This window comes from Pithys albifrons, chromosome 3 (genome assembly GCF_047495875.1).
Source record: "Pithys albifrons albifrons isolate INPA30051 chromosome 3, PitAlb_v1, whole genome shotgun sequence".
Taxonomy (NCBI): Eukaryota; Metazoa; Chordata; class Aves; order Passeriformes; family Thamnophilidae; genus Pithys; species Pithys albifrons.
The window spans coordinates 6,596,111-6,621,729 of record NC_092460.1 but is presented as its reverse complement, the minus strand read 5'-3'; the positions used below and the strand labels follow the sequence as shown (position 1 = coordinate 6,621,729).

Sequence of the window (25,619 nt, the reverse complement as noted above, 5' to 3'; positions counted from 1 at the left end):
ATCTCTGGTTTGTCAGATCTTTTTAAGCACTACTTCTCTTGCAATTTGGAAGCTGGTGGGAAGAAAGCTGCTTTTCTCTCCCAGCAAGGTGCAGATGAGGCTCTGGAGATCTGACACAGAGGGCAGGCCATGGGAAGCTACAGCCACTGCAGGCACCTCACACTGTGCCACCACCTTCCATCCAGCAGTGAAGTTGCAGTGCTGCTGCTGGGGAAGGCCAGCTTGGACTGATAATGAGGGACCTTTTGGGATAGCAGCAGGTATTGAATTTTTGGAAATACCTTAGTGACCTGGGAGCACAAGTCACTTCAAAGAATGTGAAGTTTTGGGCTGCTCTACTTTTTAAAAAGCAGAGTTACACAGCTTTAAACAAGCACTGAAATCCTTCATTGTATAGACAACAAGAAAAAAAAATCTAAGTTCCAAACCTTCAAATTCCTCTCCTAGTTCTGCCTGTTAATGAGTCTGCTTAAAAATGTGTCTAGGACTTGCATGAAACTCGCTGCAAAGCCAAAACCTAAGTCAAAACAGACATACTCTAAAGCCCTGAGAATGTCATTTACTTGGCAAAAGTGCTGTCTATCTTTTACCTGTGTGAGTGGGCAGAGGGCAAGCTCTGGAAAAAATTCAGCAAAGATTAATGAGTTTGAAGGTATGGGACAACATACTTTCATTCCTAAAGAAGTTGTAGTGTTAGTTATGAAAAACTGGCATCTGGTCAAAATTATGTCCTCATCTGCGATTAAAGAATTTGGCTTTAAAAAAAAAGAAAAGGTGTTCAAAAGCAATCCTAAACCTGGCTGAGAAAATAAATAGTTCCTTTTGATTCTATACAGAAGAGCTCCTGCCACAACTGGTGAAGGCACATTCTTTCTGTTTGTTCCGATGTCACCTCAAGATGGACAGACGGCAGCAGCACTTGGAGACTCTCTCAATTCTGTAACCACCTGAAAGGGGTTCAGGAGCTGTTGCACCTGGCAGTGGCTTCCTCAACGTGCCAGGGCTCTGCTTCCTGCCATGGGACAGGCCAATTTGCACAAGAGCAGGTTTCCCTCCTCAGCAGTGTCCGGTTGTGCAGCTGGGGCTCCTGCTGCCAGCCAGTTCTGGACTAGGTACATGTCACACACTTCATTCCCACTGACCAAACCACAGGTAAAAAGTGAAGGGAAAAACCCAGCAGCCAAGTCATCATTTACCTCTGGTGAAATCCTATGCTCCCACTGTGGGTTTTTCCATGATGCTGATGCTCTAGCACCTGACTGGTGAGTACAATCAGCCCTTTCTCATGCTCATAACAAGGCAAGAGCTTTCTTTCCTTGTTAGCTTTTACATCAGACCAGAGCCTTGGGGTAACGTTTTGTCCCAGCAACTGAACAAGAGGCAATCTCTACTCCATCAACTCCTTCCTGAGAATTGAAATTCATTCCCTGTACAACCACAGACAGTGTTTTCTGGTAACTGAAACCCAGTAGCTTTAGCAATAGCGGAGATGAGCAAGGATCTTTCAATCAGGAGTGAAACGTTCCATTTAACACAGTGCAACAAGTCAATCTAGATGTATCCACAGCTTCCTTTCCTCACCCTTCAATTTCATAGCACATCTCTTCTACAAATACTCGTTGGCTGTGGGAGTTTCAGTTAGGAGATCTGATGGCTCCCTGCAGCAGCCTTACCCTAAAGGCAACACCTGCAAGAGCTTGTAATATTTTGCAGGGCTGTGTGCTAACACCCACATAATCGCCTTTCACATCTCAGCCACTGCTGTCTCTGGCCTCACTCTCCAGCACAATCCTGTTTGTCAGGCCGAGCACGCCCCAGTGGCTCCCACCACCTCACATTTCCAAATCTCCCCCATCCTGCACCAACAAAAGTGAGTCCTGTGCGGAGATTCTGCAGTTACTGCAGAGGATGGCCCCTAAGCCAGCAGAGCTCACCACAGCACTGCTTGTTTGGATGAGATCTCAATCCACACCTGACAAAGGACTCAGCATGACAAGCAACCTCCAGTCTAAAGCTTGAGGGTTTGCAGGACAGTCAGGTAGAAAAGCCAAGCACAGCTCTCCTTAAATGAGTTCTGATGTTAGCCCTGTGCCAAGCGAAGGAGCCCTTTAGGCATGGGCAGCTGTGCAGCAACTTGAAAAAATAGGTAATTAAACAATCACACACGTATATAACTAAACCCAAAAATAAAGTAAAATATTTCCTTGCACCCCCCGCCCCGTTCCTACCACACTTCCAAACCAGCCCAATCTAAATAAACAATCTGGGTTCAGTAGCTGATTGCAGTACTAATATGTTAATACTAAACTTAAAGGAATTACATGTGTCATGTCCACCTATCTCTGAATCCACAGCCCGAAAATCCAGGGAATCACAGCTGTGTGGGCAGATACCAACCTCTGCTTTGAGTCCAGAGTGAGGCCTCTGGCAGCAGGAAGCTGCTTTACTGTGCTTTTTGGTGGACAGGAGAATCCCTAACAATGTTTAATGCTGCCGAGCACTGAGCAGAATGAATTACAGTTCCACTAACCACATGTGTCAAGTCCTCTGGGGAAAAAAGTGAATCTTTCCCCAGTCACACCGAGGGGATGACAGCTACTTCTGTAAACACTGCAAGTGCCCATGTGTGTCTCTTCAAAAAGGCATTAAGCAATGCCACAGACCCAAAAGACACTCTTGTAGGGCTGCCCTCAGCAGAAAGGCTTTCTTTCATTTATCAAGCACGCTGTATTCACAGCTGGAAACCTCAGGAGAACAAAGCCAATGTATTTACTCTTCAACAACTGAACCCTACAGGAAGGGTAAAGTGTAAACAGGAGAAACAAGGAAAATTGCCTTTAAAGGGCCAAATCTCTGCTGGTTAAAAACATGATTATTCCTTGTAAATACAGAGGATAAAGCAAAGGTTCCTTCAGGCTGTACAGTCAGTATATAGCAAGTTACATGTCTTGCAACTCTCTAGCTAAAAGCATTGGCAAGCCAGGTCTTCTGGCACTGTGTACTTTTAGTGGGTTCTAATCTTTGTTTCTTGTGCAAATGTATTTTAATCAGGTGCTCTGAAGGTCATAACATCATAAATAACAAGGGCATCACTTAGGAGGCTGCAGTTCCTGCATTTCTACAGGTTGATACAGTGGGAGCTGTAAACCTTGTGATTGGGAGAAAATTCCTTGCTTCCCTTTCATGCCAACATTGCACAACACAACAGAAACCAACTTACAGCTCATGCAGCTTCTGGCAGAAGCTCCAGCCATCGGGGTTGATGCGGGATATGGAGTTATTACTAAGGTGAAGCTGGTGCAGAGAGGAAAGGCCATACAGAGAGCCACTGTTTACTTCTGTCAGGCTGTTATACTCCAGGTGGCTGTGGAGAAAAATCAAAAGGAATTGACAGATAAGCAGCACTGGTCAAATGCTGAAGATTTTCCAGCAAGAAATGGAATTTTAGACATTCCTACACACCCTTCTACATAACCATGTTGATACATGCATGTGTGGGCATTTCTTGTCAAATGAAGGATAGAAATTCAATGACAACACAAATGAAATGCCCAGAAGGAGCTGTGACTACAGAGATAAGCTCCACTCAAGTAAACTGGGCTTAAAGCAACCCATTCAAGTTCATATTTGCAGAGTCTCAGTTGTGTAAGCAGCATTTAGAAACGTGCTGCCTTGTGACCATGCAAACACACCTGAAAAGCCAAGCATGTTGGAGGCTTCAGGCATTTCTCTGCAGTGACTAAATGAATTTTTTCCCTAGTATAGAAAGAAAACATCACTAAGATAGGGCAGTTTGGTTTCTAGGTACCCCAAGATGTGGAATAATTGTGTCTGCAACACAGTTTCCACGTATCAGTCAAAAGAAATTTGGAGAAGCCAAACAAGCTTTTATTCAAAGACCAATTGAGATCATACTGAATGTTCAAATCATCAGACTTTCAAAGGAATACTGCCACAAAAAAACAGGACTCTTTTGACTGAGCACCTGGTAAAGCAATGAGCTCCAGTAACCTGTGGGTCAACTAGCCAGAAAGTGCCACAGCACGGGAGAGCTCTGGGCATGCAGGACACAGGAAGGAGCATGAGGACTGGTCACTGGTGGGAGTCCTTGCTAAAATGCAGATAAGGATGTGGAAGCAGGTAAAGCCTTGTCTGTTTAAGGGAAAAGAGATCCTCTCTCAAACTTACAGAACTTGCATCTTGGCTAGACCCCAGAATGCTCCATCAGTCAATTTGCTTATGTTGTTGCGCTGGAGTTTCAGGACTTCCAAGCTGTCCAATCCCTGGAACGTCAGGCCTTCAATCAGGCGGATGCGATTCCTGTTCAGCTCCCTAAAATCACCAAGGCCATACAAGTTTAATAAACCCCAGTCCTTTCTCACGAAGTCATCTGTGCAGCACACAATGGGGACAGCAGTGCCAGCAACTCCTCTGTCAACGGTTCCCGGGAGACACGGAAAGGCACCGGAAACTTTCAATCCCAGAGCTACCCAGGGAAGTCAGCTGGGTGTGAGTGCTTAAATAAACTCACCCTGGGACAGACTTTCATGACAGAGGAACAACACAGTGCAGCAATTCCTCTTTATCCCTCCTTTCTCTGCATTTCTTTTAAGCCATTGATCCTTTTCAGCAATTTTCACACTTCATCTTGTCTCCAGCATAGACACCATTTGAACCAGTACAGTCAAACATCAGCACTATTTCCCTTACAGCCCATTGTTTTTACAGGACTAGTAGCTGCCCAGTAAAAATGTGCTCTGAAAAAATGCAGGTGCCCCAAGAACTGTGGGCTCAAGAGGAAACTTTATGGTCACATTTAAAAGGAAAGCTTTCAGTTCCCCTGACAAACTTGACATTTTTTTTCTACTGTAAGAAACTAATAAAGAGTGAAACAAGCTGCTCCAAATAACAAGGCTTAGTACTTTGTGTATACAAACATCTCCAGCTTGGTGCATTAAATTTCTTTTCCTTTTCCCTGGGTGGGGAAGGACTCCTAAATTTTGGGAATACCCTTTTTCTGAAGAGCAAGATGAACATCATCACAGCACACTTTACCAACCTATACCAAACAACAGCTTTATGGATTGCTTGATTCAAGACATACCAGGTGAAAATCCCATTCTATAAAGTCAATTGTAAACTTCAACACAATGCACCAAAGCTAAAGCAAGAGCTCTTAAAATGGATACTTTGCCACACCTACAAGACTAACCTAAGGGTAGTTCCCTATGCAGTGTTTGTGTTGAGGTAAATGGTGGAGGCTGCAACATCAGAACTTGTTTTTGAAAAGATGAGGAAGCCATAGAAACTTTTAGCTTACTTTTCAACTGCCTAAAAAAAACGTTGAACTTGCACTCAAGCTGAGTACAATTAAAGTCAAGTAAGCAATTAAGATTTTGCAAGCCTTAAGTCCCTTGTTGTAGTGCACTTCCTAGGCTATTAGTGAAATAGGCTTTGCCAGAAAAAGTACACAAATTCCACAACACATCAATCTGTATAACTTGCAATTCATTCATGTTTATCCACAGGGTTAAACAACCAGCTGTGAGGCTGTCATTAAGAGTACCAATTACTCCAACTTTCAGTGCAAACTGTGTTCCCAAACAGACTGAATTGTTTTTATTACAGTTTTGCACATGATGCAGTCAAACACAGGGGATTACAAGCTCTCACTCAACCAACAGTAACTTCCAGCAGAGAGGCAACAGACTTTTAAGATGCATCTGCTATTGTGTCACACTGTTCAACCCCAAATTCACTATAAATCCTGCATGTATGCAGGCACAAATACACACACATGCCTGGGGCACACCATGGCTTAAGGATTTGTCTCTGCCATGTAGAGGTGTGAGTTCCAACAGCTTTTGTGGACTTTATGTTAACAGACAGAGGTTGACCTTTTGCCTATCAAATTTGATGGAAAGACTGCAACAAGCCTCAGGCTGGGCCTGTTTCTCCAACAGCAGCAGAAGGGAAAAGCTAAACAATTAGTGCTACTTCTTTACACATAAAGCATATTTATAGCTGCAGATGTCTGTGCATCCCCATGCATGCAGGACAACAATGTGTGTGTGTTAACTCACCTCGTGTGCTATTTTCTCTGCCCAAATATCACTGCACAGTTTAACAGCCTTCCCTGACTGCATTTTAATTGCCACATAAAGATACCTGTGTGGTCCTGAAAAACTAACATAGTATTTGAGCTCTGTCACTCCCAATACAAACGTCTTCCAAACCTCTCTTGCACCACACCACAGAAACCAGAAGCTTGCAAGGGAATGGATTTGTCTTACTCTGCCAAGTGCACAAGATGCTGATGTCTGCTGCAGAATCCCTTCCTTCCCAGCTGATCCAAAAAGTGGTCTGAAAAGCCAACAGTTACAAGACCAAGAGGACCCTCTCCCAGTGTATTTCACTAGGTGCTGGCAGGGGACTGCTGCAGAGTGTACTCTACATTTATAGATAGCAGGTGAGGAAGGGTGACATTTGGTGTGTATATCCTCAGGGACATTTTGTCTCCATAAAGTGTGGCTGAACTTAATTAAAGTGGACACTTGTACTCACAGTTGTATTAGCCTGGGTAGCCTGAATGCCTTGACAGGAAGCTGAGTGATCCTGTTTTTGCTCAGACGAAGTGTTAGCAGGGACCGTGACAGACTATCAAAAGCACCAGGCTCCAGGGTGCTGATTCTGTTGCTCCCCAGGTAGCTGCAATAAATCACAGCAGAAAAATGAACAGTTCTGTCAGAAATCTTCTTTTATCAGCATTTACTTGGTCTCCAGACAGGCTGGTGAATTTACAGTAATGGCTTCAAACCAGTTGGATTTCTTGGCTGCACAAAGAGCACAGAGCCTGTGATGAATGTGGAGAATTGCTGGTCACTTCCCAAGAGCTCCTTGATACCCTCCTACTTCAGCAAGGCAATCAGGAGTAGAAGTCAAAAACAGGAGAATATTCCATTAAGAATTATTCTATTCATTCCCCATTTTTCCCCTCAGTATCTGTCCCACACCTTTTTCTTACTTGGACTCCAGTCTTCCCCAGAGAGGCTCTTCTTACAGGACAACAGACAAATGTAAGTCACAACACTATTCTCTTAAACCTTCTTACAACCAGCGGCAGAATCTTAGGTGTAAACTTTTAATGCAGGCAGGACATTTGCCTGCACTGCTTCAAAGTTACATAAAATACCAATTATTTGATGTTTCTCTGAATGGACAAACACCTCTATAAGGGAGGTTGTTACTCTGCTCAACCCCCAGCTTCCCTCTAATAACCAATGAGACATTTCTGTTCCTTCAGTAACCACTTTAATGATGAAATAGTTGTTCTTTCTCCACTCTTTCAGATGCAGCATATACACTTTCCACTGGGAAAGAGACATGGGTCTGTTGCAGACAGTTCTGCTGGCTTGTAGGTGGTTTGCAGCTGTAAAGACACCCACACCTGAAGGATGCAGGATACCTTCTCTCTGCAACACAATTAATAATGATCTGCATTCTTTACAGATACATCAGAAACCAAAAAGACAGCATTCAAAAATAACATGGCAGTAGGGAAAATATGCTGCCTTTTAATTCTCCTTTGCACTTGAAATCCTGACAAATAATCCTGTACTTCTTACGTTCATTAACTCCTATTTTTTCCAAATGTCTGAGGCCCTTTTCTCTGCTGTGGTAACTCAACAAAAGCTGTTCCCAACAAGAAAAACTCACAGCTCCTTTATGTGAAGTCCCTGTGGAAAGCAGCCGTTTCGAATTTCCGTGATGTCATTGAAACTCAGGTCCAACGTTTCCAGGGCAACGTAGGGCTGCAGTTGACTTGCTTCAATGCTGCGGATCCTGTTGTGATGCCTGAAACAGTCAGGAAGAGAAACAGAGACTATGTAGCTCTCTTAGAAAAACAAAAAGACTACCCGAGGCTGCAGCAGCCCTCAGGCTGGCCCCGAGTTTCCACACTCAGAGTTACGGTGCTTCTTCAACAGCCATTGCAGGAGAAACGCACCCCAGAGAGACATCCCCTGATCCTCACGCTGCTCCTCTGGCTACAGAACAGCTCACAGGAATCATCTTGCTGCAGGTTTCCTGACACTTTTTCTGCTACGCCACACTACTTTTCACTTCCACAGAACTATTGACTCCACTCATCAGTTTTTCTCCCAATAATCTGGGCTCATTCTCCTACAAGGCTGCACTTCCAAAATGGATTTGTAACATGCACGGCTGGATTCTAATCCTGCAGGCAAGGAATGCTGCCAACGTTATTCACAGAGGATGGGACTTTGAGAGAAAGAAACAGATAAGTACATACAATTTCAACAAAAGTTACAAAACGTTGTTTCCTTAATTCCTAAGTATTCTTCTAAAAATTCCCAGCTTTGCACTACGTTACAGTGATTTGTAACACAGAGAAATACTGTAAGAGGGCTGGCAAATATTCTTGCAAGTGTTTCCTCATCTTGTGCTACTTTTGTCCCACTGTACAATCAGGACAACTCTGCAGTGCCAGAGCTGCCCAAGCACTGACCGCAGGATCAGACCCTGCACCAATCACTGTGAGTGCTGCAGCACAGCCTGAAGGATTCCATCTAAGGTTTTTCACTGGAGAAGGTACTACTGCCTGTCCTCAGGGTCTCCACAGCCACCAAACAGTTAAATACCTTTAAACTTCATCTGTACTCAACAAGGTCTAACCAAAAAACCCAAACAAAACCCAAGGCCTTTCCTCTGACTCCGTTCTGGCCTGAATAAGTAGAGGAAACAGTAATCAATTAAAAAAAACACATAGTGCATTAGTCATAAGAAGTAGAGCACAGGCCTGATGAGAATTTAGACCAGTCACTGATATTACTGGCAAGGCTGTGAGAGAGGCACTCCAAACAGAGACACGCACCAGACACTTGGAAACTTGCTAAATAATATGAGATAGTAGAGAGCTCAGACAGGTCGTGAGCCTTAATCCCTCCAGCTACCTGCTGGGTAACCAGAGGAGGAGACGGCAGTCAGTGAAAGCACCCCTGAGTGCAAGTCCCAGTTCTCCTGACAAAGCATCAGCTCTTTGAAACAGAAAACAGGAATGACCAACCACAGCCTTCCAGGCACTGAAGCTGACAGTTGTCTAGGAGTCTTCTCCAGCCTCACCCTCACTTCAGACTCTTCCAGGGGTTCAGACAAGCCCCTTTCAAAGAAAACCTTCCCCCCTCAAAAGAAAATGCCCATGGCACAGAGCAAGGGACCTGCTCCCCACACCGCAATCTGCTCCTTTACTCTATTATTAAAACCAGATTGTTTCACCACCACATTTGCTGGTGTCTGCAACAGGAAGAGGGTAAAAACTGCAACTCCAGAACAATTTGCTTTTTGGAGACTCACCCTTTAAACAGCCAGCACATGACGGTCACTTAACACTGGAGAAACAGGCACAGAAATGCTGTTTTGACTGAAGAGTTTTAATGATCCTTAATTCAGCGCATGCTCACAAAATATTAAGAATAAATCTTAAATCACTAAAGCAGTGTGCTGCCATTACACAAGAAAAATCAAAGGAAAGTTATAATTTATGACTCCAGACTGGTTATTCCATGGGTTACAGGTCTCTACAACTGCAAACTGTGTAAAGGGCTGCTATCTAAGTAACCAATATTCATTTACAGCTAGGAATAAACACTGAATTTTCACATCCATGCACCTAGTACAAGGGAGGTCCAGTGAATTTATACTACAGTGAGACCAAAATACGGGAAAAATCACTATACCCAGAATTTTGTGACATGACTTAACCAAACACATAGGCAAAGGGAATGTCTTTTCCCCAAGGACTAGTTTCTTTTTCGATTAACTTGATTAGCAGAATCACCAAGTTCAAAAAAGTTCAATCTGTTTTCCTCCTCAAAAGAAGAAAGTCCATTAAGTGTGTGTGAGCCTGACTCAGGAAAGTACCTCAACACAGACACAACTGAAAGAAACCCCTGCAAACTGTTTTCTGGAGCTCTCCTGAAGCAGGGGCTGTGAGTTCAGCTCTGAGCTCATCTAGGCTGTGACGGCTGAGATGAATCTGGCCGTAAATTAACAGGAAATGAAAGCTTGTACAAACGAACATGGAGAATCCATAAATCACCTGACAATCTCTGCACAGGGCAGTTGTCTGCAAGGGACTGAGAGCACAGAGTGAATTTGGACATGAAATGCTCTTCAGAAGCCAATGTTATTTTTTTGGAGTATTAATAATTCTGTGCTTTGGTTGCTCAACATATATCCAAATCTGCCCGCTTGCCAGATCTCCCAGCCTGTCCCAGAAGACAGGCTTTAAGAAAGGAAGAAAAGGACAGGAAAGAAATTTTGTTTGAGCCATGTTTGCAGTTTCCAGGTGACTTCTGTCCCTTTGCCTCTTGCTTTCATGTACTGCAGCTGGCAGATGAGATGGATGTGTTATTTTACACAGGAAAAAACCAGGCTCCTTTCTCTCCCTCTCCCTGTCTCCTTCAAACATGGGCTGACTCCAAATGTAACTCTCAACTCCAAACACCATCCTGGGCCAGTCCCAGCTGGGAAATGTCAGTTTGCTGCAAAGAACTGCACCCTCTCAAAGCTCTGCACTTCAAACAAAGCCGGTTGACTTTTCCTATACACAGCATGTGATATGAAGGCAACACTGCCCAAACCTTTACAATTTATTTTTCATTCTTTTGGTAAGAGCCCAAATGTGATTTAACCCTTCTTATTATTACTTGGATCTTTTCAGGTCTCCTGCCTGTGTTCCCCAGCTCATTGAAAGGGTGTTTTACAGAAAAAAGAAAAAATCAGTGATGTTATGACTTTTCCTCTCCCCTTTATCACTGACTGGAAAAGGCCTGGATTTTTCCCAACTAGCTCCTTAAGTTTACACTTGGTTGACTTCAAAGGTGACAGATCAGATTTCTGTACCAACTGGCGAAACCAGGCGTTAAAGCACAAATAATTGCTTGCACAACCAATTTGCCTCCAGGTGTCTTTTCCTCTCCCTACTCCTTGGGTATCACCGCCTGGAAACAGCTTTCCCTGCCTCACTTCAGCCAGTGTTACCTCAAGAGTATATGATGACAGGGCTTCAATGAGAGATTGTGCAATTAGAGCCTGGAGCAGAAGCCAAGTCTCTTAGTTTCTATTCCCAGCTCTGGCACCAACTCATCTGCCTTGGGCAAGTTCCTTAACCCCTCTCTACCTCTGGTTTACCACTGCCTATGGAAAAGAACTACCTGGCTAGGATGGTGCAGGACTGTCTTTGCTGAGGACTAAAAATCTGGAGTCAAGAGCAGCTCAAGTAAAAAAGAAATCATAGGAACTTAAGGAACCCATCCAAGTTCATTTGGGTTTGGTTATGAATATGGGAGGATCTGGCTAAAACAGTTGAACTTCCCAGTTCATACCCCATGTCATTCCCAGAGACACCTCATCTGCAGTTAACAGAGACCTCGAACAGTAACATCTCTGTGCCAAGCTAAGGTAACTCAGAGTCAGCAATGGATTTTCCAAGTCTGAGCTCTGTACATATGGCACTTGTTCAGGAACGGCTTTGCCCTCGGGTCAGCACCAGCTGTAGACAGAGAGAGGAGAGCTGGGGAGAGTCACCTCCAGCCCATCACTTAACCCATCTGCACCCCAGTTCAACACTGAGGCAATGCAGCCTCTCGGCCCCTGCACTTTGTACTGCTCTTGAATAAACCCCTCAGGATTACACGAGAATGGATTAACCTCCAGTCAGCTCTGCAAAACCAAGCCTGTGAGGATGTCAGGAAGGGAATGCATGCTCTGTGCTCCTCCGGGCTGAGAAAAACAAGCAGACCGTTCCAGGGAAGCCAAAGCGTGTTTGGGTTTGCTCTGAGTCGGGAGGGAGCCGAAGGGGGTGGCAGGAAAATTAACAGGTGGCGCAAAGTCAAAGGCTTGCAGCATTTCCAGGAATCTCAGCTTGTATTTTAGAGGTAAAGTTACACTTTAATCCCAGTGGGTTTCCTCGTTCGAAGTGTCTTTGTGAATATTTATTTGATAAACAGACTGTGAAACGGTTTCCACTAGACCTAATAGGAGAAGAATTCACCTTCCTCTTTGCAGCAAGCCTGTCCTTTGCAGACCACTAATCAGTCTCATTTAGACCGCGGCTTCAAACTCCTTGTGTGAAATCGATGCAGAGAGCAGAGCAAACGCTCCTTTGTTGTCTGAGCCACATTCACTCCCCCCAGCAGCTGCCCATTCGAAAGCTGACAGCGGAAAATCAAAGCAAGCAGACCCTCAGATGGGAATGTACGAGGGGCTTTGCTTGGGCTGATTTAAATACAATCAGCACAAAACCTCCTGGTTTAGACAAAGCTTGAATTAAGACTGCCTGAGCTGCGGGGAGTCTGCAGCGCAAATGTGCGGTATGAAGCAAGGCTAAAGGCAGGAGAAGTCACATGTCTTGGCCTTCATGTAGTGTCAGCTTACAGATCTGGCTGGGCTCACCAGAAAAAAAGGAAAGCTGTAATACAGCAAACCTATTAAACCAGCACCTGTTATAGGCATCAAAAATAAAACCGAGCTTCAAAAGAGAGGCTCTGCACCTCGGAGAGGGTTCTATTAATATGGCATCACATTTTCAAAATTAGCAAATGAGGGAGATCACAAGACTAGAAAGAGAGATTTTAGAGGTTCAGGGTTTGGTTAATATTTCCATACTGGGAAAGTATTGAAGAAACTAAATGCTGGAGCCAGAAAGAGTTATGGGGTTTGCTACTGAAGGACGGGCAAGGTTTGATGTCAGAGACAGGCCATACAAAGAGAGGGAGATCAAAGGCATTGTAACAGGAGAGGGATCACACACACTGTGACTAAACGATGCCTGGAACTACCTGCCCTCCTTTTCCTCAGCTCAGAGGAGATGGAGATCCAATATTGATCCTCCCAGAAAAACCAAAGAAGATCGAAGACACGGGTTCCTAAACTTTCACCTTAGGTGATCTGCCATCTAATTTTAGCCTAGCACTCGCTACACAAACAAAATAATAAAATCATGGTTTCAGAGTAGAGTGCAATGCCTGGGCAATTTTCTTGCCAAGCAAGAAGGGCAACCGATACCCTGGAAGATGCACTTGTGTTTACAACACCAACAACATAAATGTTTCTGCTTTTTCTGGTCACCTTATTACAATCAATAACTGAAGATCTCCTAAGTTATTTTTATTAATGCATGGAAAGAAGGAAAGAGAAGAATGTCACAGGGACATACACATCAGCTTTGACTCAAAAAAGTCAAACAGTTTATCAGTGCAGAATTTCTTACATGATTTTAACATTTTACTCATTGTTTTTATTTCCAAAGAAACTTATTTCAGAAAAATTTTTCTTCTGTACCCTAACTTGTCAAACACCTGCCTTGGAGTAATGAAGCTCTGTCTGCAGCAGACGATGAAGTAAACATGTGCAGGTGACCTGCAGGAAGTGTGTGGCATACAATTCTCTATTTCTTCACAAGAGACCATCCCAGAAAAACTGAACTTCCTGAAGTGCATGAGCCCTCACACTTCCCAGCTGCTCTGGAAAGCCCCACTAGCTGACACTTTGCACTGTCACATCAGCCCTTCCATGATAATCCACGAGGCACAAAATTTTGGCCATTACAAGAATGTGTATTTTTATCCTACATAACATATGCTGTATTTGCTTATAGAACAGCCCCACTGTGCTTTCAGGGTAAGGCTGCATGGGTTATTGTCTGGGCAGGAAGCAAGGATGCATGGAAGCAGCCCCCACTTTTCTCAGATGCTCTGAATCACTCCTTCCCTGAGGAATCCTGGCAGATTCCCAGGCTGTTGCAGATACAGCTCTGTTTGTTCAGGTGCTGGCTGCACACACAACAACAGCAGAGCAGTGGCAGGCCAGGCAACCATTGCATTTTAGGGTCAGCCATGAGAAAAGAAAAAACAACAAAACAAAACAAAACAACCCACCAAAAAAATAACTAACCTAAACCACCAAAAAACCCCTCACTTGTGCAACTTTTTATGGATGTCCCAATTTCCCCTTAAAGGTTTACATGCTCTGTCTAAGACTGTATGTAAGGATCTTTCCTCTCTGTAGTATTCCTTCCAAAAACGTCTTTGTAAGATGCAGGGGAAAAAAAATCCATTTTACATTGTTTTTCACTTCAAAGCATATATAAGAGCAATGCAAGAACAAGCTGAGGGAGTTATTCCAACTGTATCAAACTATGGCAGACATTTCTTCATCTGCTGTACATCAGCTTCAAAACAAGTATATATACCAGGGGGCTTTTACTTATCAGGTCATGTTCTCACCCCATTTTGTCGTTTAGGATGGAGAGACATGAAGCAAACTACCCTCATGCAGCTGGGACAAGATGGGGGGTTCAAAAAACAATGGGAGTTTTGTTTTGGTTGGCTGTTTTTGGTTGTGGGGGGTTTTTTGTGTTTTTGGTTTTTGGTTTTTTTCCTTGAAAGAGGAGGGGGTGGGAAAAATGCAACCTTTCACAGCAAAATGACTGCATCTCTGTCCCAGGTCATGGATGTTTGGAAGCAGAAAGCAGCCTGGGAGATAAAATTTGCTAATTCACCCCTTTGGGCCCAGGAGCAGCCACCACCTGCAAAGGACTGTGCTATGAACTCTCTATTCCCACAAGCAAACTATTACTCACACAAATAGTTCCACTGCAGTCAACAGGACTATTCATGTGAGACCAGTGTGACCCAAGGGCTCTGTTTTCACTGTCTATTAAAGGCTGCTCTGTGGTCACTCACAGGACCAAGCTCATCTGCCTCTCACATTGATGGACTGCAACCACTGACCCTGGTGCAGTTCAAGTGTGGGCTCAGAGCATCCCTGAGCCCTGGGTACCTCACACCCTGGGCAGATGTTATCATCCTGCCAGGCACACTCTCACAGACCATTCATAAGGCAGCCACATGGACAAGAGGTGGAGATGAAACATACTCTTTAGAATCTGACTTTTATAGCAGCTGGTCATAAGCAGGGCCTGGACCTGATGGCCATTAAGGGGTTCTGCTGGGTTCAGCATGAACTGCATGAAGGAAAGCCTTTCTTCTAAAGTAACCAAAAATACCACATCCAGTGAAATATGTATTCTCTTCGAGTAATTCTGCACTTACGCTGTTTATGTAAACCTTCTGACTCTTAGAAGATCTTATGTCGTGTGTTAGATCCACTGCACAAAGTCCTGTAACTTCTAAAAGCTCTCTCTCTCTCACTTTGATCTGCATTTGTTCTCATTGGACTTTGACTTACCACCAAGTGATTTTGGCTATTTCTTGCAATACACAAGCTCCTAAGCCTTCAGTATTTCATTGTACTAGGAGAGCAAAATCTGTGGGACAGGCAGGATTAGAAGTTAGTCATCTTTAAAACAGAGGCTGTCTTATCTCTTCAGCAGATTACACAACCTGCTATGACATCAAAGCAAATTAAGATTCCTGAAGACAAGACACTCTTTGTTACAGGCACAGGCCCCCCATCAGCAACTGGGTGGTTCTAAGAGGACCAGCTCTCTTCTGGTTACACTGGATGTTTCATCAAGATTATGCTCTGCAGCAGCTTTTTAAATGCTGTATTCACAAACTGCACAGATCAGTCAAACAGGCTGTGCAAAGCATCTTTCATTGTTTGGCACAGCTTCTCTGTAAGGAGCTTCCCTGAACTTTTATGAACTCATTACCAGAGCACAACCTCATGGCCTTGTGTGCAGCTCTACCTCAAGCCATCCCAGTGATCATCTTCAGAGCTACTGAGTGCATCCCCTAACAGATGATGCACCTGTGAGGGTTGGGGCCAGCAGGTATCTTCAGCACGGGCTTCCCAACCTGAAATGCACCTCTGGCCCAAGGGAGGGAGAGGAGCTCTAAGCCACTGAGCACAATCAGTGCTGGGTTTGAAATAACCAGTCTGCAAGCACTCAAAGCTGTGCTAGTCTTTCACCCCCTTCTCCAGCTCCCAGTCCAAGCCACTGCTGCTGCCGCTTCTCACATTCCCTAACCTCAGTCCAGAGCAAGCACTGAGAAAGCAGAGGAGAGGCTCTTCCAAGTGCTGAACTCTGCTTAAGGAGACATGTCCTATGGGAATAGAAGGAAGAGTCATATAAGGTAAATGGCACTTTTCACACAAGAATGCAGGAAACCACATGGCTCTGCACCAGCTGCCTGAATGGGGTCCTGGGCTCAGCAGAGCCTCTTTGAAGGAAGGGCTGCATCAGTATTTGAAAGGGGTCATTCAGTTGCTGGCAGATGACAGTCAGGTCAATGTTTCCATGTTCTATGTCTTGCATCTTCAGTCTGCTACTCTCTTACTCCACCCCTGGCTTTTCCTCTTGCACTTTTACCTCAAGGGCTTTCTTCTGCTGCTGATAGATGCCAGCCAAACTCAATTTTCTATCACGGATTAAATGCATAAGCCTCTCCTTGAAGCCAAGAAAGAGGCCAGCTGCACCCCCACCAGTTTGCTGCTCTCCCCAGCCCCACACTTGCACAGCACTCAAGGCTGCTGCCAAGCCCCCCCCCCCCCCCCCCCCCTTATCACTGGCCTCAAAGATGAGACAGGTTTCTGATAAGGAAGAACAGACACTAAAAAATCAGATCCAGCCCAGATGTGAAGCAACAATCCTGCCCCACTCCCAAGCAAGCCTCCTTTCATTTTCATTGCAGGAAAGATTTGTGCTTCTAATCAACAAGGATGGCATTTTCATTTGAAAGCCAAGAAGATCCAAAAGCACAAGGCATGGAGGTAACTTTTATCCTTAAATCCCGACACTGATTTTAGTTTATCTTTTTGTAATAAATGATCAAAGTAAACGAGATCCACCACAGCCCATTGAATGCATGTGTTTTGTGGGTAGTTTTGTTTTGCTTTTGTCTCTCCACAGGAGTGAAGAGGGAAAAATACACAGGCAGAGAAGCAATTTAAGTGTAATGGCTCTGCCCATGATGCTGCAATATAAATCCAAATTGTAATTACAAGCAGACTTCTTGATAGCAAGTACTGTCTATGCCTTTAAGCCCTGATGAGACACAGGGGCTTTTCCCACCTTTGACAGGAACACAATGAAAACAGGTGGATTTAACTACTCAAGAGCTCTGATGCCAAATGAGGAAAACAAAGGACAACACACTAGAATACATCTACTCTCCAGACTATCAAACTCAGTCTCACTGAACTTGCAGCAGAAGCTGCTAAAAGACTTTCCCTTGGAGAAGGCAGTAGTTGAAGGAACACATTTTTGACTGGCCAGTCAAACTCCTGTTAACACTTGAGAGATGTAGATAGGCTGGCATGTTAGTCTGTTCCAACATGACACACACTTGTGCTCTGTTGAAAGGGCTTATCTGTCTTGTCAGCAAGGTCACCGGAACTGGGATTGCCTCTGGGCAGACTCCACTGAGCTCTGCTCACACTGCTCAGCCTGCAAGAAGGAAGAGCTCCCATGTGCAAAAGCAATGGTCAAGCTGGAGAAGAAAATAGCAGCTCTTAACAAGTCTAGACACCCTGTTATTAATAAAGTGTGTCAAGAAGGAAGGGTGGCTTTGGCAAACTCCAGAACAAGGTGTCAGAAGATCCAGGGATAGAAAATTTCAGCTCTGGAGTACAACTGCTGCTACTGTGCTAAGCCAGGCTGGTAAAAAACACTGTCTACTCAGGCTTCCCTGGAGCAGATCTTGCAAAGTCAGTCAGCATTCACCACCACTGCGCCCATAAGTTATTCAAGCTTCTTTAATAAAACCATTTATTTACTTCTTCAGTTCCTCTTATTTTGAAAAAGACAACAGGTCCCTCAAGAAAACAACCTGGAGGGCAAAAATTCTTCAGTAAGACCACCAAAAAGTGTTCCATTTCCAAGGCACCTGAGGGATTACAGGAAGTCCAATGCCATGACCTGATTGCTCATGCTAATCACCACCCTGTTCAGCAACTGCTTCCACAGTGTGTGAGCCACAGCATGAGATGGGAGATGGTATTTTAAGTCTAAAAATTAGCCATTTATAGATTCTTTTTCTATCCCTCTCCCCAACTCATTTTTTCTCTGCTCATATCTGACCACTAACACAGTTGTCTTTTCACCCTGTGCTCCTGTTTCATTTTCCAGCCGCCTTTGCTATTTTCCCTGATGTGCAATTGAACATTAAATGGTTTGACAGGCAGAACATGCACTCACCCAGCCACTTATTCCCAATCAATATTCACGTGGAATTCCTGTTAACAAGCCAGAGTTATGCACACACTGTGAAGGGAGGGTGGCCTCTTCAGTGATCACTTCATTAAAGGTATGACAGATCATTCTCTTGTCTACCTTAACCAGCAATCACATTTTCCACGCTGAACACCCCCAGCAGGGCTGGTTTTGCAAGAGTAAGATAATAACTTCTGACACGATCTCTATTGTTCACCTCTGCAATTAATTGAGGAATTTGACATGGGTTACAAATAACAGAAAATCCAGCACATAGCCAGCTTTTATTCATGTGAAAATGAGCTCTCTGTGGACTTCTTTAGCTAATTTTTTCCAACCTGCACATCGCAGGATCACATTTTAATGAATACTGTTTACACTAATGCTTTTTACCTTACACTATTTCTAGTGGTGCCATGGAAGCCATGATGGATGTGCTAAGTGTAGTACAGAGGATAAAATAAATGGCAAAAAACAACCACGACAGTCCTCACTGTCAGCTGTCACTTGAACTGGGCAATCTCAATAGGGAAAAAACTACAGAAACATATTGACAGCTTCCTGATTCTGTGCAATTTTATTTGCTTTAGTTACAATTCAGTTACAAAACTGAATCTCCCAAGCTTTCAGAGATAAAATTTCTACCAGAAGTAAGGTCAACTTGCTTTTATTGCAGCTTCAGCTTTGCTTTCACTCACCTCTGAGCAAAATGCATATCCATTACTAGTAGTTTTTAGGCAGGAAACTCCAATGTGCTAAAGAAACTTTCAACTCAGCAAGTTATTTATATTTGAAATCTGCTCAGTCTGTGAAGACTAACAAAGGAATTGCTTTTGTAGACATGCTTTATTTGCCATATGCCATTAAATAACAGTCACTCTACCACAGATATTAATAGTAGTGAGTTTGGTCTATTCTAAGGCTCAAATATGAAGCTATTTTTCATACTGACCTTAACAAAAGATCATGGTTGCAAATGACCCGAACAACTAATCTGGGCTTGATCTGCAGAGAGACAGAACTTGGAAACCATCCTGTACATTGTACATAATATGCACCTGCCCTCAGAAAATGCACCAGGAGATGCTTTGCATTCACGAGTTACATCTGCCCTGAGGTAGATCCTCTTCAGCTCAGAGGAAGCCAAGCCACCCAAATGGGAATTTATTTGTTCGTGGGGTGCAATGAATATATGGGTCACACAAAAAAAAGATCCTGTTCCAGTATTCCAACTCCTAACCTTCTGCTTTGTCCCACAAGACCACTTGTGTCCCTTCCTTCCTCCAGACAAACACTACCCCAGCCATGGGCTAAGCAGCACACAGATACCAGAGCAGACCTGTCCCAGCTCAAAGCAACTCTCTGATCACAGAAGAAGCTGCAACAGCTGCACAAAATGCTTATCCTCATTACTAAATGAAGTAGCCCTAAGGGGTAACTGGTATTCCTTGAGCTGCAACCAACTTTCACTATCTTTTTCCCCTGGTCAATTTTTCACACTCCTTTCTGTGCCCAGAATACTTTCTTATGGTCTTTTGTTGAGCCTGACAACTATGTGCTGTACTGCTGCTGCTTTTCTAGAAGAAATGATTACTCATTTCCCTGGAATAGCCTCAGATCCTTTGCCATTTCCATGTGCTCATGTTATATCTAAAAGCTCAAAGAGGACATGCAAATGATTAGAACAGTTCCAACAGCCCAAAAGAGAAGTCAAAACAGCATCTCTTCTGGTGCTTGGGACCACATGATTAATGAGAATTTCCTCCACTGGGAAAGGCTCTTGCAGTCTTTGGCCTCAAAAGCTTGCAGACTTTACACTCCAGAGCCTTACTACAAACTCTGAGCAAAACAAACAGGAGAGGTGGGTTTCAGAGTATCTTTTCTGCACACTGAACAGCCTGACTGCCAACATTTTTTCTTTCCCCTTTTCACATCAATACATTCACATTCAAAAATAGAAGCTCAGTAGTGCAGCCGGTACTGTGGACCAAACCCTCAGAAAGCAACTCTCTCTCCAGCACCAGGGGGAATTGCCTGAGCAAACACTGCAGGACTGGCCCCTGCAGACACTGCACCCCAGAAGCGATGCAAGCAGGGGCTGGGGCTGAATCTGCTCCCACTTACATATTTACACCTACATGTATCACTTTGCCTCAGTTCCCAGAGAAAGTTTTCTTTGTGCCAGTAATCAGGCAGTGTGGTTTTCTGAGCTGCCCAAGGCACGTCCTGCACACAGGCAGAGCCTGCTGACTCCAACCAGACCCCGCACACGGCTGCGTCTGAGTCATCTGGATTTTGTGCTTATGAGCACAAAACCTCTTGCTGCGACCCAGATGGAATTAGCAGAGCAGTCTCCTTACTTCTAATTGTTAGATCATCCCTTTTTAACTCCAGCAAAGATGACTTGCAGATTAAATCTCTTGGGGGTCAAGGCAGTTGTTGTGTTTGTACAGCAATTAGCACAGCAGGATCCCAGGCCACAAATGGCCTCCAAGACTACGTCTGTACTTTCATGTCAGCTCAAACCTCAGTTACTCATTTAAGCCAAACTTCCCAACTATCAACACCACCTACACAGAAGGTTTTACTCTGGCCTAGCCAGGAACACAGAGTGAGCTCACACCTCGTGTAGAGATCAGCTCAGGCTTGAGCTGTGCACAGATGCAGCAATTCTGAGGTCCTTCCTCTAACAGGGATCCCCCCAAAAGGCTGCCATGGGCAGAACTGGAGCTGCAATTCTGATGCTCAAGCAAGTCTTCAACACCTTAACTTGAAAAGCAAAGATGCTCTGAAGTCACACATCTCAACATCATCAGAGCCTGGGAAAGCCTGCAGAAGGAAAGTCATATTTGCAGGATCCACTCATGTCAGCAAAGCACAGTGACAGCTTCCATTCTTTCAGCTCCCGCTGCAAGACATGTTTGTCTTGGGTGGAAGGAAAACAGCAACTCTAATGGACCATATGGGTCTTCAGAAAGAGCCTCTGCAAACCCCATTGGACAACACGAGTGAAACAGTGCAAACAGCACTAAAATAACAGCTACTTTCCCAGGCCTTCTCTGTGAAAGGATGAAGCAACAGCTCCAGGAGGAAGATCAACAGCATGATCCTGATTCTGCCATTTAGGGATCTCAAAGACCAGTCAATTCTAATCCAGTACAAAGGTCTGATAAGATACGAAGAAAATCAGACAAGAAACAAAGGTCACATTACTAAACATGTGACTCACCAGAATTGTAATAAAATCCTCAACACTTGGAGGAAAAGCTCTCCAAAAGACCATGCAAGTCAAATGGAAACAACTCCAATGTAGAAATCACTGGCTGCAGTCTTTGATGTGTCTTACTCCTGACATTCAGATGGAATACCAGAGAGTACCCTCCTTTCCATGAGGATCATGCTGCTCCAACCAGCATCTGAGCTCATCAGTCTTTTCAAGAAGCCCTTGTACATTCCCTGCCACTCCCAGGTTCCAGTTCTCCATGTATTAAATTTTCAAATTTTACATGATATATTTTGCCTGTGGCACAGTAGATCAGTTACCTTTCTCCTATTAGCCCTCTGTTTAATTACAGTTTAATGTGAATTGATCTTTACATTAATGAGTCTGTAAAGAAAATTGATTTTCTTCAACAGACTTTTCTGCTCAGTTTGGCAGCAGAGAGTCCTATTGATTTCGCTTTTCCCAGTAAATACACTGCAGTGTCACTGCATCTTCTTGTGAATCAGCTAATCCTATTTCACACTCTTTTGCTCCAAAAATCCCTGTTCTGACTTCCTTGTTATCTGTGCTTATTCAGAGCAAGAGGATGGGGCCAAAGCATCTCAAACAGCTTTGACTTACGGTAACATACAGTTGACTGCTGTGGGTCACCATCCCCTTTGTTCCTAAAAGGCTGGGGGCTTAAAGACTTACAGTGCAAGAAATGAAAGTTATTTTTAAGTGTTTAATCTGTTAACTTCCTTAATTCCTAGTCAGCTAAGGATGTGGCAACTGTTTATCATGCAAGTTCCAGACCTCTGGTTAGAAGGCTGAGATCTACAGCTGCCTAACAGCCTGAGCTGGAGTGCCTGTGCCAGAGGATGCTACTGAGCCAGGCTGGCCCCCCTGGAACCAGGGCAGAGGGCAAGGATCCATCCCCCATCATCCTGTGCAGACACCCCAAAACCCCTCCAGGATGCATTTACCCACATGGAGGCAGATGAAGCAACTGAGACAGGCCAAGAGTTAAGGGCTGTGCTTGTGCCTGCCCAGGGGTTTGCAGAAAATTAATAGCAACAGGGCTGATTGCAGCTCAGGTCCTTCTCTTACCTGGCATGCTGGCAAGGCTAAGAGTCTTTCCAGGCAAGTTAGTGAGGAAGTTGGAGATAGATGCAAATAAATAGTTCCTTCCATCCTCCCCTTCCCCACCAGATCAGGTAACAGAGACTCCTCGAGAGCCTACAGAGTTAACACACTCTTGCTGCACTGGGATGGGAAACCCTCAGCCAAGAGCATGTCAGTAAAAACATCCTGCCATCAACTCCCAGATGTCCAAGTCTAGGAACTGTAGCTAAATTACAAATGCTGTGGGAATTTCATGCAAGGTTCTCCTCTCAGCTATTCCAATGTAATTTCGGAATGAATCCAGACTCAGTCTCTCCCCCTCCCAGCTGAATTTCCTGGCTTTTGTTTGCACTAACAGATGTTTGCATTTAATGTCTGTCTTTATTTGGTAACCCGTACATAGATTATTTTTCCCTTCTGTTCTATTAAAAGCCTTATCAAGTCCCTTATGTTTGCTCTTGTTGAGATGAACGACTTTGGCAGCATTTTCACCATGCAAGGCAAACAAACTGACTCTTCGAGGAATAATCAAACTGAACTAAACATCATGGCAGTATATTATGGCAAAGCATTTTTTATACATATGTTATGTCTGTCCATCTGCAGCCTAGAACATCCAAAAAACTTGCAGAAAGCTTTGAGAATTCTCTCTTCAACAGATTCCCACATACATATTTAACTGGCCCATGGTCTGCACACACGTGGGGTCAAGTAAGTTTTGGGTGATGAAGACAGGTATGGGAAACCCAAAGGCAGGAAATGCAAAGCAAAGCTCATTAAAACAAACAAACAAAAAAAAAACCAACAAAAAACCTTTATGGAAAATCTGAGTTTGGCAGCATGGCAGACTTCTTTCTCCCAGTCCCAAAAGGCAAGAAAGTCTCTTCCCCTGTTTAGGAAGAGTAGGAGACGAAGGAACTCATTCAAAAGGACTGTTTTGAGTGGCAAATATACAACCCTTGCTTTTATAATACATTAACAGCCCTTTGGAAATACTTAACCACATGCAATATACAAAACCTACTTCAGAGGTCTGTGAGGTAAACACACTTCACACATTTCTAAACACTGGAAAAAAAAGGATATGTATTTATTTTTCTTTAGCAGTAAGAATACACTGTAACACTACACACTTAAACATAAACCAGTTTCTCAGTACACAAGTCTTCATTACGAGTCTTCACCCTGGGTTTGGTTTGGCAGCCTCCCCAATTATTACTTCACAGATTTGAAGGCCAGAAGAAACCAGTATGACCATATAATCTGATTTCTTACATCACACTGAATAACTTTACCCACCAATTTGCGTATCAAGCCCATTAACCTGGAGTTGAACTAAAGGACCATCTTTTAGGAAGCTATCCAATTGATTTAAAGACTCCCAAGCATGGAGAAAGCTTCACTTCCTCAGCAAATCATTCCAATGTGAGTTAGTCAGCAACATCAATTGAAGCAGGTACTTTTAAATATTTCAGGTTATTTTTATCTCTGATAAAAATTAAAAGGAAATGCAAGGGGGGGAAGTGGCATTCTCTGAAACAAGCTAAACAAAGAGATCCTTCTTGCAGAGGTATGAGAGCAGCATTACAAATTCCACTACCAGAGTTATTTATGTGTAGCAGCTGAGAAGAGCAATACAGATTTCTGGAAAGTGATACTAAGCAGGCCTGTTTAGAATACTGTCCTTTTATCATTTGGCTTTGTACCTTCCCCTTCCTTCTGCAGCACTCTGAAATTTCAGAGGAGCTGTAAATCTACTGCCTAGTCATTATTCCTCCCTTCCAAATTGCTTATTTCATTTTAGGAATAAAAAAAACCAAAGCTCCAGAAATTTGGTCCTTTGCCAACAGCTAAATTAATAGCAAAAATAACAACAGGGGCTTGTGAAAGTCAGATCATTTATGGACTTCGTGAGAAAGAAAAGCCGATCTGGGGGGCCTAAAACTATATCCTAGATGGCAAATTCTATGCAAGCTTTCCATCCATAAATCAGATTTCTGGAGCTCTTTTTTGAATCTGGATGCATAACACAGGGCTATGCAGCTGCCTGGTGAGCTCAGTTCAAGGGGAAGGCAGAAGCCTTCTCAAGTCAAGGGGAGGCAGCAGCCTGCCCTGCAGCCCCAGGCCAGGCACTCAGACTGCACATGTGGTCACACAAGCAGTGACAGGCTGGGGCAAGAGGCAGAAATCAAATAAGATGATTTCACACCAACTCCATGTGACATTTGGCAGGTCTGATAATGGCAGAGACACAACCAATCCCTGCACCCAGGAGATGAAGTGGTTACTTATGCATCCAACACAGATGCTTGCTGGATCCAGCTCTGACAGCAGAGGAGCACTTTGGCTCTTGGTAAGCTCTGCAGGAACATGGTATTCCCAAGAACCAGATCAAAGACATCACATCTCAAACAAAAGCTGGCTGCTTCACGCTAGGAGTGAGATATGGACACCAATCTGAAGTTAAAGACCCTTACACTGTATTAAAGCAGTGAGGGAGTCGTTCTGTTTTGCCTGTTTTAACACTGTCTAATGGAAGAGCAGGAACAGTGCCAGTTCATTTCACTTGATTCTGTCCTTGATTTAAGTGACAGTGTACTTTTAATCAACAGATCAAGGCTGTCCTGTCTCAGAGTAAGTAAGAGCCTTTTCAGCGTGAAAGGCCAATCACCCAGTGGTGTGGTCACAGGTAGTAAACCCATGGCAAATATGGATACCAGCCCACAGGTGTGTCCTGCAGGCTGGAAAGCATCACTTGAACTGCTCTAGCACTTTGCTGGAGTCTCCATCAGCTTTAAACACTTCCCCTTCCCAGGAACTTGGGAGGTATCATGCATACCTCAGCAAAATTCCTTCTCAGTGTGCATTACAAGCAGACATATGCAAAAATAATTTTAGAAATCCACACTCCTAATGTACTACATAGTTCAATATTGTAATATTTTTATTCCCTTCAGCAGGACCATCAATCCGAGGTCTTTGTGGAAGGTACGCAAGGGCTCTCAGGTATCTAATGCTTATGTGGTCATCTAAATGACCAAAGTTAGGAATTTCAAACCTTCTGAAGGATCTAGTTTTACAATCACTGCTCTC

General features: G+C 43.9%; 1 protein-coding gene across 1 annotated transcript in view; it reads right to left on the bottom strand.

Annotated features, from left to right (window-relative positions):
* The window catches only part of LRIG1 (leucine rich repeats and immunoglobulin like domains 1), a 92,036-nt gene that overhangs the window by 24,540 nt on the left and 41,877 nt on the right, over window positions 1-25,619 (bottom strand). Inside the window, exons 4-7 of the mRNA XM_071550290.1 lie at window positions 7,717-7,854; window positions 6,565-6,708; window positions 4,189-4,332; window positions 3,221-3,364 (exon numbers count right to left, since the gene is read on the bottom strand). Of these exons, the coding sequence (XP_071406391.1) occupies window positions 3,221-3,364; window positions 4,189-4,332; window positions 6,565-6,708; window positions 7,717-7,854 (570 nt within the window). The remainder of the gene's footprint in view (window positions 1-3,220; window positions 3,365-4,188; window positions 4,333-6,564; window positions 6,709-7,716; window positions 7,855-25,619) is intronic.